This window comes from Salvelinus namaycush, chromosome 36, assembly GCF_016432855.1.
Source record: "Salvelinus namaycush isolate Seneca chromosome 36, SaNama_1.0, whole genome shotgun sequence".
NCBI classification, from domain to species: domain Eukaryota; kingdom Metazoa; phylum Chordata; class Actinopteri; order Salmoniformes; family Salmonidae; genus Salvelinus; species Salvelinus namaycush.
Window position 1 is genome coordinate 20,237,228 of NC_052342.1, and position 13,340 is coordinate 20,250,567.

A 13,340-nucleotide genomic window follows, 5' to 3' on the forward strand; every position below is an offset into this window, starting at 1 on the left:
AATTATTGAACCCAATGAATAAAAAAATGTGTGTTATACTTACAAATGATCAGTACAATTCCAATTTTACAAATGATCAGTTCAATTCCAATTTTACAAGCATTATCTCAAATGTGCATTTTTCAGGAATAACATTTTGTTGGCCATCAAAAGAAGCTCCGTGGCATATGGGAGGAGCTATTTATATTGTAAGTAGCCAGTGTGGGTTTGTAGTGTGTTCGGGAACATTTATTGGACATAACATAGTGCTAATATATTTAATAACAGCCATAATATGATACTTACATACTTTATGCAATCAACCTTACTGCATATAGAGGAAAAATATAGTTCGTTTTGCACAAATTGGAGGAACGGGCATAAATAATCCCCCCCCCCCTTTTCCTGGTGAGTTGGCCCAGTCTCACAAAATGAACTTCAATAGTATAGCCTACTGTAAGACTTTGCATATTGGGCGCTCTCCTAACACTACTTCAACTTGTCACTCAGGTCGGCTGTCCGTTTAGAATTGCATTTGGACATCTACCAGATAGCGTAGCCGTGCGAAAGCTTTAATCTGACATTGCTGCTGTATTTTGAACAGAATGATACAGCCTACGTGACCAAGAATCTGACTCCGAAATCAAAACCGGGTGTCTACGGATCTGCAGAAGCTAACTGTCTGACGACAAACCCACGTCTGTTGAGATGCTAACGTTAGTTAGCTTCAATATTCGTTGAAAACATCTAGCTAGCTAACCAGACGACCGGTATCCATTCTCATTAATTGCATGCGTAGCTAGCTACCTGTGCATGCTCTGCATAATGCAGGTATTTCAATAGCTCGTTGTTGTTTACTTGGACACATTAACTGGCGACAGCAGACACCACTGGCTAAACCACCTGCGCACACACGCCTCGGTAGGTGCCAGTGTCCCTTCTACCACACTGGACTATCAGGGTCTCGGATAGATACGTGGGTCAACAACGGTGAGAACAAGTTGAAGTTTACCTTCCTTACTGTAAGATTTCCTCTCCTGTCTTTGACATTTCCAAACATTACTTTTAGTTAGAGAGCTGGCTTGAGACCTTATGCCATCTCAGATAAATTGATAAATTATCGCTCTTGAAGGCATATACAGTATTCAACAGATCATAGGTGTGGTAAATTTAATCTCATTATTATTATTATGGCAAGTTGTCCTCCACTTGATGAAGATGGAGGAATAATTATCTGAGAACTACATACCTGTCCTCACCTGATGGACCTGTTGCCCAGGTATCTAAAGTTGTCATTTAGGAATCATCACACTTGTATGAAAATAAGTTCAGTTGAGAAATGTATTTGTTTTACTGTCACTCAAATGCCTCTAGGGCACTTGACAAATTGATTCTTCTTGCACAACCCAGACAATTATCTTGTTTCCAACAGGTTTAACAGGGGTGTTCCAACTCAGCGGAATAGACACCGGGCAGGTTCCCGTTCACAAGAAGAGCTCCCTTTCGTTTCTATCCGACTACCGGCTGAACATGGAGTCAGGTGACAACAGCTCAACAGCCGAGCTCATGAGTCGGTATGTGTCTTCGGAACTCGGCTATGGGGTACCGAAGGACGGCTGGCGGATCTGCTTGGCGCATGAGTTCAAGGAGAAAAGGAAGCCATTTCAAGCCAAAGATGTGTCCCTCTCCAACATCGTTGAACACATTGGCCTTGGAGTCAGGTGAGCCCCCTGAACACCACCTCTCATCGTGTCAAGCCAGCCAGTTAATATAGCCAAACTGTGTTATTCATAGTATTTACAGTTAAAGGAGAGAGATTTGTGTTATATGGTTGAGCACAACCTATCTTTATTCTACATAGTGGCAAGGAGAGGCATTTTTCAGTGCAAGGGTATGTAGCCTATCACTTTTCTCTGGCATGGGTCCCTATGGTGCTGCAGAGCAGCCTGGGTGCCAGGTGTAGTCTCATGTTTCTTTGCTTGTCCAAAAGGGAAGGTGTGTGTGAGACATGTACATATGCAGGTGCTGTGACTGGTAGTGGGTAAAGAAACACACAACCCAGCTTCTTCTCCACACTGGTCTCTCACACCTCAATCCTTCATTAACTTGACATAGAAACACAAAAGCTAGCTTTGTTGTGGCAATGACTTGCCTCAGTCTGTGTTTAACACCTAGGCCTAATTCTATCCAGCATGGTTCTCTAACATCTGTGGACTGATTGGTGGTTGTTGTTGCTCCCCCTCTGAAACCATTTGAGACTCATAATATTACATTCAGGTCATGCCAGCTTAGACCTTGTACTGCTGCCAGCCCAGAATCCTGCATTCCTGAGAGTAGGCTAATCAGGTGTGGGTGGCTTGCTTGATACAAAGCTGATATTGATCTACTGTAGGCCTGCAGTGCTTCTGGTAACAAAACAATGAAAGTAAGGATTACCAGCAGAAGATAAAAACAGCCTGTTGGACCTGGGTTGTTTTCAGCTGTGCTATTGGAGTTGGGAATCATGCGGAGAGAACACACACACACACACACACACACACACACACGAGTGTTTTAGATGGATCACGTGTGAGAAGATATCCTCAGGGTGGTACAGAGAGGTGATGTCACTGTTTGACCTGGCTGGTGGGTGTATTAACATGACAACTACTGCAGACCGACTGCAACTAGATCAACAGGTAAATGAACTGTTAGCTTTAAATAACAAAGTAATACAATAATGCTTTAAATAATATGCCAACGGCACTACAGTTGAATTCGGAAGTTTATATACACCTTAGCCAAATACATTTTAAACTCAGTTTTTCACAATTCCTGACATTTAATCCTAGTAAATATTCCCTGTTTTAGGTCAGTTAGGATCACCACTTTATTTTAAGAATGTGAAATGTCAGAATAATAGTAGAGAAAATGATTTATTTCAGCATTTATTTCTTCATCACATTCCCAGTGGGTCAGAAGTTTACATGCACTCAATTAGTATTTGGTAGCATTGCCTTTAAATTGTTTAACTTGGGTCAAATGTTCCGAGTAGCCTTCCACAAGCTTCCCACAATAAGTTGGGAGAATTTTGGCCCATTCCTCCTGACAGAGCTGGTGTAACTGAGTCAGGCTTGCAAGCATCCCCCTTTTGCCTCCAAACATAACGATGGTCATTATGGCCAAACATTTCTATTGTTGTTTTATCAGAGCAGAGGACATTTTTCCAATAAGTATGATCTTTGTCCCCATGTGCAGTTGCAAACCGTGATCCGGCTTTTATATGGTGGTTTTGGAGCAGTGGCTTCTTCCTTGCTGAGCCGCCTTTCAGGTTATGTCGATATAGGACTCGTTTTACTGTGGATATAGATACTTTTGTACCTGTTTCCTCCAGCATCTTCACAAGGCCCTTTGCTGTTGTTCTGGGATTGATTAGCACTTTTCGCACCAAAGTACGTTCATCTCTGAGTCTCCTTCCTGAGCGGTATGACGGCTGCGTGTTCCCATGGTGTTTATACTTGCGTACTATTGTTTGTACAGATGAACGTGGTACCTTCAGGCGTTTGGAAATTGCTCCCAAGGATGAACCAGACTTGTGGAGGTCTACAATTTATTTTCTGAGGTCATGGCTGATTTCTTTTGATTTTCCCATGATGTCAAGCAGAGGCACTGCGTTTGAAGGTAGGCCTTGACATACATCGACAGGGACACCTCCAATTGACTCAAATGATGTCAATTAGCCTATCAGAAGCTTCTAAAGCCATGACATAATTTTCTGGATTTTTCCAAGCTGTTTAAAGGCACAGTCAACTTAGTGTATATAAACTTCTGAGGCACTGGAATTGTGACACAGTGAGTTGGAAGTGAAATAATCAGCAAACAATTGTTGGAAAAATGACTTGTCATGCACAAAGTAGATTTCCTAACCGACTTGCCAAAACTATAGTTTGTTAACAAGAAATTTGTGGAGTGGTTGAAAAATGAGTTTTAATGACTCCAACCTAAGTGTATGTAAACTTCCCACTTCAACTGTATATGTAAATGTGACCACCTCCATACATCTTGCCTGCTCATCATTCAACCCACCAGCTTGACACTACACACTATGACCTAGTAGTTATTAGTGTGTTTGTCAAATTCAATCAAATTTTATTGGTCGCGTACACATATACACTACCGTTCAAAAGTTTGGGGTCACATAGAAATTTCCTTGTTTTTGAAAGAAAATCAAAAAATGTTGTCCATTTTTAAAATAACATCAAATTGATCAGAAATACATTGTAGACATTGTTAATGTTGTAAATGACTCTTGTAGCTGGAAACTGCTGATTTTTAATGGAATATCTACATAAGCGTACAGAGGCCCATTATCAGCAACCATCACTCCTGTGTTCCAATGGCACGTTGTGTTAGTTAAAGAAGCAATAAAACTGTCCTTCTTTAGACTAGTTGAGTATCTGGAGCATCAGCATTTGGGTGTTCGATTACAGGCTCAAAATGAGTAGAAATAAAGACCTTTCTTCAGAAACTCATCAGCCTATTATTGTTCTGAGAAATGAAGGCTATTCCATGTGAGAAATTGCCAAGAAACTGAAGATCTCGTACATCGCTGTGTACTACTCCCTTCACAGAACAGCGCAAACTGGCTTTAACCATAATAGAAAGAGTGGGAGGCCCCAGTGCACAACTGAGCAAGAGGACAAGTACATTGGTGTCTAGTTTGAGAAACAGAAGCCTCACAAGTACTCAACTGGCAGCTTCATTAGATAGTACCCGCAAAACACCAGTCTCAACTAGTCTAAAGAAGGACAGTTTTATTGCTTCTTTAACCAGAACAACAGTTGTCAGCTGTGCTAACATAAATGCAAAAGGGTTTTCTAATGATCAACTTGGATTAGCTAACACAATGTGCCATTGGAACACAGGAGTGATGGTTGCTGATAATGGGCCTCTGTACGCCTATGTAGATATTCCATTAAAAATCAGAAGTTTCCAGCTACAATAGTCATTTACAACATTAACAATGTCTACACTCTATTTCTGATCAATTTTATGTTATTTTAATGGACAAAAAATGCGATTTTCTTTCAATAACAAGGACATTTCTAAGTGACCCCAAACTTTTGAACGGTAGTGTATTTGCATATGTTGCTGCAGGTGCAGTGAAATGCTTGTGTTTACTTACAGTACCTTATTACATTATTAAAGTGACCAGTGTTTAATGACAATGTACATAGGGCAGCAGTCTCTAAGGGTCAGGGTACTGGGTGGAGGCTGGCCATTGACTGGTGTGGTGTGTGTTTGAATGCTGTTGAGCTCTCTTTCACATTTAACAGTCTTCTGGTGCCTAAAGAGAATGAGCTAGGCAAACAGTGAAGAAATGGTAAATTAATTCTACTCAACCTCACATTCATGGACTTTGCCTCTTCCTTGAGCTGTCTTAACAAAACAAGATTGCGTAGCCTATAGGCCTAACAACAGTAAAATGAGGGCGTTATCCGTAAAGGTGTGGGCCGCCAGTCTATTTGACATTGTCCCCCCACAGTCGGTCACCATGACAACGTCAGTTAATAATTGACTCTTGCCCAATTTTTTTTTTTTTTTTTTTATACAGTTCACAAGTAAGAAGAATGCTACTACCAGGTAGTCTAAAAACCTGCCCTATATTCAGAGCAGAGCTGGGGTCAATTCAAGTTGAGGATAGGTATTCAGGATGTAAACTGAAGTAACTATTCCAAATTTGAAAAAACACCATCTATTTTCAATGACTTCTCAATAAATTGAGGAGTAGAAGTTATTTCAGAAGTTTTTACATTTTAGAATTCTAAAATTAAAATCACTTCCTGAGTTGACTGCCTTCAATTCGATTTGACCCCAGCCCTGATTCAGAGGTCTGGCTGTCTGTCGCTCAATAGAGTTAAAGCAGGACTGACTGACATTTTTCACAAGGATCCATTGAAGAGGGTCTCCTCTTTGTTTACCTGTGGCTGTGGCCAACATTTTTCCACAACTACAACAAGTCCTATTCAGTTCCTATTTGAAGTCGAGCAGATCTTCTGTAACTCTGCCCATTTGTATCCATTTTGTGACTAAATTCAGCAGGCCAAATGCCATTGTCTAATGTCTACAGTAAAGTTGTCAGTATTTCTGAACCAGGCCGTTATGGTGGTAACTTATTTTCTTTGACCCCTGATTTTAAGATAATGTTGAGCTAATAGGCTATTCTGTATTTGATTTATGTGGCAGTCTGTGTGTTCTAATCTAGCATGCGCACCCTGTCATCTTTAGCGTTAATTGCTTGTTTAGGCTTAGGGCCCCATGGTTTTTAATGGGCTTAGGTCGATAGTCTAATCAATTACCAACACCGTGCCTCTGTGTGAATTTGAATCCACAAATTAACAAATTACATTATCGGCAAAGATTCAAACATTTCATAGGTCATGGATATGTGGATACAGAAAGCACATTCTCCATACAGCAAGGCTGCCTGCCTATGACAGCTGACACAGAGCAGTACCTCGCTAGCTGCTTTGCCTTTGTCCTATGCAGGCCTGCAATCTGAAGGCCACCTACTGTCAGCCTATATACACGGTAGAGACTCCAGCATTACAAGTTTTCACTGATAACCAAGGCTGTTCAGGTGTGACACAAAGGGCTGGTATTTCAGCAACTTGTGAGCAAAGGCCTGCTCCATGTATGAGTCAAAAGAGCAACCCATTTCCGAATTGAGCACCCCCATCCGGCCTCCCCCCAACATCAACAATATCTGACACCCCACCACTCTCAGTCCTGCCAGTGTCTGAGCCCACGACAGACAATTCCTCCATTTATCCGGCCAATCCCCCACAATTCCGTGTGTGGGGTGTGTTCTGTTTTGACCCAGCCTTTGTTCAGAGTGCTGAATGCTTGTAAACAGCTGGGCCTGTATTCAAAACAGGTCATGAACGAGAGAAATAGACAGAGGGAGGAATATGGACAAAGATCAATAGGGAAATGGACAGAGGGAGAGAGTGAGTAAGAGAGTGAGAGAAGTACACTGAGGGAGTAAGAAGGAGCGAAATCGAGACGAGGAGAAATGTTATTTTTCCTCAGTCTGCTGTTGCTGTGTATTTATTAATGAAGTGACACTCGCTCTGCACAGTGACCCGCTTCATCTCGGCCTAACCAATAAGAATCAGAACCATTCTTAATCATACCCTCTACATACTGTAGGACTGTTCCTGAACAGTCCCATAAAACACAATACAGCCAGGTGCTCACTGTTAATTGATGTAGGGTTTGAACTTGTGTTTGAACACACCGTTCATGGAATGTCCTCTCTGCTATGTACCCCCCTCCCTCTCCCACTCAGGATGTAATTCAGTGATTGTGAAAGATTCTTTGGAATGAGGTATTTTTTAAAAATGTTTGTGTTCACTGATTAGACCTACTCTACCTGCTTGTGCATGTTAATGTCCCCATTTTCATGTGGATTCTCAAACAATGTTAGCTTATTATTAACATGAGTGTGTGTCCGTGCAGGTATCTCAAGTGGTGGTATAAGAAGACTCAAATAGAGAAGAAGGCACCTTTCATTGATATGTTCCGAGCCATTCCCCTGAGACAGATCTATGGTAGGTGGACACACCATAATGTTCCAATGAACTAGTATCAATGCCTATATTAATGAATATCACTAAAACTCATGAGTATTGAAACATTTGAAAACACATTTGCTGTATTGAAACACCCTCCTTTGCAGGTGCTCCTCTTGGCGGTATTGGAGGAGGTACCATCACGCGAGGCTGGCGGGGGGAGTTCTGCAGGTGGCAACTCAACCCTGGGATGTACCACTACAAAACTGTAATCGCTAACCAGGTATGCTTGGGAAAAGTAATAAGTTAACTGTCAGAAGTCCAGTTTATAAGTCCTGTACACATGGACTACTAATTATCTTAGTTTTCTAAATGGGTTATGCCTTTACCAAATACTATTTTCAAATAGGCTTAAAGCCTCTTAGCTCCAGTTCTTAACTGTTGGTCAATAACCGGCCTCCTTCACAATCCACTGCGTCGACAGGACCTGTTGAGGACTCCACCTCTACCGCTCCTAGTTCATATTTAAAGGCCACTCTATTTAGTCTAGTAGGAGTATGGTGTGTATGAAGTTCACTTTGTGGCACATGTATTATACTATATATTCAGATCTCTTCCAGTCCTTTTGTCTTCCCATATCCCTCCTCTCTGTCTCCTAGTTCACGGTGTGCCTGCGTCGGGGCGGTCAGACGGTGTACCAGCAGGTGTTGTCAGTGGAGCGCCCCCCCACGCTGCAGGGCTGGAACTGGGGCTACTGCGGAGAGTACGCCTTCTACCACGCCTTGTACCCCCGGGCCTGGACAGTCTACCCCCTCCCTGGGCAGAATGTCACCCTCACCTGTAGACAGGTGTCACCCGTCATCCCCCACGACTACCAGGTAACTGGGAATGTCCCCCAATGACATGACTTAGCATTGGGTTTCAGTCATATTGTTTCCACTAAATGTAATGTGGCTGAATGTGAGAGACGGTGTCCCCCCCAAATGGCACCCTATTTTCAATGTAGTGCACTACTTTTGACTAGGGCTCTGGCCAAAAGTAGTGCACTATATAGGGAATAGGGTGCATGATGCCTACGCCAGACAGTCTTCCAGCCTTGTCATAAACTTACCTTTTAACCCTAACCTATCTCTTATTCTTATCTTTATTTTTTTTAAACTGCATTGTTGGTTAGGGGCTCGTAAGTAAGCATTTCACTATAAGGTCTACACCTGTTGTATTCGGCGCATGTGACAAATTAAATTTGATAACCTAAGAGTTTTATGTGTCTTGGTCTCTGACTCTCCTCCCTCTCTGTCATCCCTCCATCCCCCAGGATTCCAGTCTCCCAGTGGCGGTGTTTGTGTGGGACATAGAGAACAAGAATGACTACCCGCTGGACGTCTCAATCATGCTCACCATGGTCAATGGGTCAGGCCACAAGGACGACAAGAGCGGGGGCCACTGGAACGAACCATTCCACCTGGAGAAGGAGGGGGAGTCAGTGTCTGGAGTTTTGCTTCATCACTGCACCACAGTGAACCCCTACACTCTGTGCGTGGCAGCGCGAGAACAGGTAGACGTCATAAATTCACAATATGGTTTTACAGTTGTGCACTGTTAATGTTTCTGTTTACGATTTATCATTTGTTTTCATTACTCTTGACACTTTCCTTTCAATTAAAAAAACACTGGCCATTTGAAGATGGCATAACCATTATCACCTTGTTAACTGTGTGAAATGTGTGTGTGTGAGAAGTCTGACAGGGAGATCAGTCACCAGACAGCGTTCAGTCCAAAGGGAACCTGTGGGGCGCTGTGGGGTGACCTCATCACTGATGGACGGCTGGACTCCCCCACTGGTCAGTGGTATCAACCGGCGATCACTGATTACATCACTATTTTTTTATTATTCCCCCCCCCCCCACAAATATTTTTATTGGATCCCCCCCCAGCTCTGTTGTTGAAACGGCTAGCTGGAGCCGACTGAGCGTTGAACCAACGAGCTGTAGTCAGCGAAATCTAGAAATGAGGCACTTTTTACTAAACGTACGCAGTTCAAATATTCTTATAGATTGTCATATAATGTAACATCCTTGGGTACAGGAAGGGATATATTAGTAATTGTTGGACAACCCTCTAAGGGTCGTAGGGTTTGAATGACAGCACCCACATGATTCCTTTTCCAGGTCATAGTCAAGTCTTTTATGAACACTGTTGGGATCGCTAAACTTTGAACATTGAGATATTAAATAAATGAGAGACAAAGCCTTGAATAGAAAGAGTTTGTAAAAAGCCAGAAACCTTTGGAATGTGTTTAATGGAGGAGAGTAGAGCGATGTGTTGATCTAGGCAAGCCAGATGGGTATCTGTGGGTGAGGGGGTTGAGGTCAGTTCCCCTTAAGGGAGTAATCCAGGTTGCTATCTGGTTACCTTCTTTCCTGTGGAGCCATAAGACACTCCTCTTCCTTACAGTTTAAGTAGGATGTATTTAAACTGATGTCTGAAATCTTTAGCTGTCTGATTTTCAGCTGTACACTTGGTTAAAGCTTCTCTAGTGTCCGTGGGTTATTTACTCTGAAAAATAAGAACCTAACAGCGCCATATAATTAGTAATTGGTGAAAGAGTGAAGTGGGATAGTAAAGGATTTTCCTTGACATTCACTCTCCTCCTTCTTCCCCACCCCTCTGCCTCGTCCCCCCCAGGTTCCAGTCCTCCCACCGAGAAGGGAGAGAAGGTGGCAGCAGCCCTGGCAGTGGGCTGTTCAGTGCCGGCTCAGGGCCACAACGATCTGGAGTTTAGCTTGGCGTGGGACATGCCTAACATCACATTTGGCTCCAGGGAGAGGGAACACGTCAGGTAACATTTTAAAAATAGGTAGAATTCAAATTGAGAATCTGTCCTCGTTTAGTATAGTGGTCAGTATCTCCAGACTGGGAAGAACAACTTAATTTAAAAAAACTTTCTCAATAAGCTTCATATATTCTAATCTTGAATTTACCGCTCTCTCTTTTTCTATGCAATATGACTAAAAGCTGTCACGACAGAGACCGGGTTTCAATTCACCGACGGGGAGGAACAACTTTTATTTTTATTACGTGTCTATGAGATAAGCCTTATTGTAAATTGGACTAATGGACTGAATTTATTTCCTCATCTGTTGCTTTCCCCCATTTCTCTCAATCTGTTCTACTTTCCTCTGTCTCAGCTCAGTTTTCAACAATGTACTCTGCATGCTACACCTCAAGTTAGTCAGGTCTTTTTTTTCTTTTTTTTTACCCCTTTTTCTCCCCAATTTTGTGGTATCCAATTGGTAGTTAGTCTTGTCTCATCGCTGCAACTCCCGTACAGACTCGGGAGAAGGTCGAGAGCCGTGCATCCTCCGAAACACGACCCAACCAAGCCGCACTGCTTCTTAGCACAATGCCCACTTAACCCAGAAGCCAGCCGCACCAATGTGACGGAGGAAACACAGTACACCTGGCGACAGTGTCAGCCCGCCACCCGGCCCGCCACAGGAGTCGCTAGTGTGCAATGGGACAAGGACATCCCTGCCGGCCAAACCCTCCCCTAACCCGGACGACGCTGGGCCAATTGTGCGCCGTCCCATGACTCTCCCGGTCGTGGCCGGCTGTTACAGCCTGGACTTGAACCCAGAATCTCTAGTGGCACAGCTACTACTGCAGAGAGTCACTAATCCTAGATTCAGATCATTCAGGCGAGGAAAAAAACATCACCCAGATAGGCCAGTTGTGTGAAACTCGTCATCATGCAAGCGGTCAGACAAGTGAGAAATTATGCTCAGTAAAGAGAACTTTAAGCCCGTCTCTCAATTTAAAAAAAAAAAAAACATGTCAATACTTTGCTTCTTGATAACCAGCGCACACTTCTGTATGTTGTAAAAGCATTACATGGTCGCTGCCCATATTGCACAGTGCAGAAAATACACGAGAGTTCAGGGGAATTGCTTTACAGTGAAAATGGTTAACTTTGTTAGTCTCCCAAGTGGCGTAGGGAGCAACTGCTTGCAAGCGCATTACCACTCCACTATGTCTCCCTGTCATGGCTTTTGCGCCAACACATCTTGACCACCAAAGTCCATTTGATGTCACAAAGCTGTCCAGTACTTTAAAAATGTCCTCGTGTTGTCCTGGTTTCCAGTGGTTTGCAAAAGAGGATGTCTTCCTTAATTGACCCCCCCCATAAATGTAACGGACAAATGCCAGGAGCTGTGCCAGGCCCGCCACGTCCGTTGACTCATCCAGCTGTAACGCATAGAATTCGCTGGTTTGTATGCAAAGAAGTAATTGTTTAAAAACATCTCCTGCCATGTCACTGATGCGTCATGAAACAGTGTTGTTTGATGGAGACATTGTCTGTATAGTATTTTTGGCCTTTTCCCCCAGCATTGTCCCAGCCATATCCGCGGCAGCAGGAAGAATGAAGTCCTCCATAATAGTATGGGGCTTGCCTGTCCTAGCCACTCGGAAGCTCCCCATATAAGATGCTTCTAGCCGCTTCTTATTAATGGTATCTGTTGCTTTTATACATGTCTTACTACTCGAAAGTCATCTTAAATTTCACTCAAACTCCCGTGACTTATTTTTCAAATTGGCATGTTTTTTTTTCTAAATGTCTGCGCAAGAGTGAAGGTTTCATCGAGTTGTGAGATAGAACTTTTGCACATATAACACACTGTGGCTGAGGAAAGGCACTACTCCCAATATCAGTGAACCCCAAATCAATGTAGTTATCATATCTGCGCCTCTTCGATGGTCCAACGTCCCTGTCTGTTCGGTGCTTTCCCGGGTAAGGGGGCAGTAGCTCTTCGGCTGCATCAGATTCACAACTGTCAGTGTCCATGCTAGCTGGGCTAACAACAAATGTAGAATTACTGATGCTAGCATTATATGTGCTTGTTAAAGCAGAACAACTTGTCGACAGGTGCAGGTGTACTTCTGCTGGTAGTAGCAGTACTACCAGTAGAGCTGATATGTGTCTCTATGGACGCGGGCCTTAATTTATACAATTGTTTTTTTTTAAATCGAGCAAACGGAATGAGCAGCAGCTATGTTTGGCTACATACAGACAGTTAGTGGAATTCCTGCGAGAGTAACGGTTAATGTGATTGGATGTTAATTATTTGACATTGTTGTTATTTCGCTGAACACTAGATGGTTTAATTTTATTTTTGGCAATGAAACGAGGTTACTCAGGCGAATGGGGGGGGGGGAAACTCACCCAAATGTATATCCCCATTTGTAAAATATACATGGAATGTTTGGAAATGTGAATTATTTTAATTTTTTACCCCAGTTTGAAATACCTGTCCTAGAGAGTGTCGTGACTATCATTAATCTGATGACTGTCATTTATTTTATCAACTATGTTTAATTGTTACTTGATTTTAAATGAATCATGTAACAATTAACTCATTAGGAATTTGGGGAACAACGAGAAGTTGTTTAACGAGTTACCATCTCCCGACTTAAACTATAAAGATATACAGATATCTCTTACATCAATAAGTCCCTTATTCATCATTAGTCTGGCTTTCTGGCACCTTTTCATCCTCACCAAGGAGAGAGTCATGACGAGGATAGATCAAACTGACAATGACATGTGCAACACACAATCACAGGCTCCAGTTACACTGCCTCAGGTGTACACGCACTCCTGTCTGTTACTGTAAACCTTGTAACTGCTACCCACTGGAGCACAGCATTTTCAGTGACATGTAACCATAGGGCAGACTGGGTAAATCAATACTTTTTTTGTATATACACTGCTCAAAAAAATAAAGGGAACACTTAAACAACACAATGTAA

General features: G+C 42.7%; 1 protein-coding gene across 2 annotated transcripts in view; it reads left to right on the forward strand.

Annotated features, from left to right (window-relative positions):
* The first annotated feature begins 190 nt into the window (after window positions 1-190).
* Window positions 191-13,340, forward strand: part of gba2 (glucosidase, beta (bile acid) 2) — a 33,707-nt gene continuing 20,557 nt past the window's right edge. For both annotated transcript variants that reach the window (XM_038975752.1, XM_038975753.1), the window contains exons 1-8: window positions 191-969; window positions 1,412-1,700; window positions 7,480-7,571; window positions 7,700-7,815; window positions 8,192-8,410; window positions 8,848-9,087; window positions 9,271-9,373; window positions 10,218-10,371. In XM_038975752.1, the coding sequence (XP_038831680.1) occupies window positions 1,510-1,700; window positions 7,480-7,571; window positions 7,700-7,815; window positions 8,192-8,410; window positions 8,848-9,087; window positions 9,271-9,373; window positions 10,218-10,371 (1,115 nt within the window). In that variant the 5' untranslated portion in view covers window positions 191-969; window positions 1,412-1,509. The remainder of the gene's footprint in view (window positions 970-1,411; window positions 1,701-7,479; window positions 7,572-7,699; window positions 7,816-8,191; window positions 8,411-8,847; window positions 9,088-9,270; window positions 9,374-10,217; window positions 10,372-13,340) is intronic.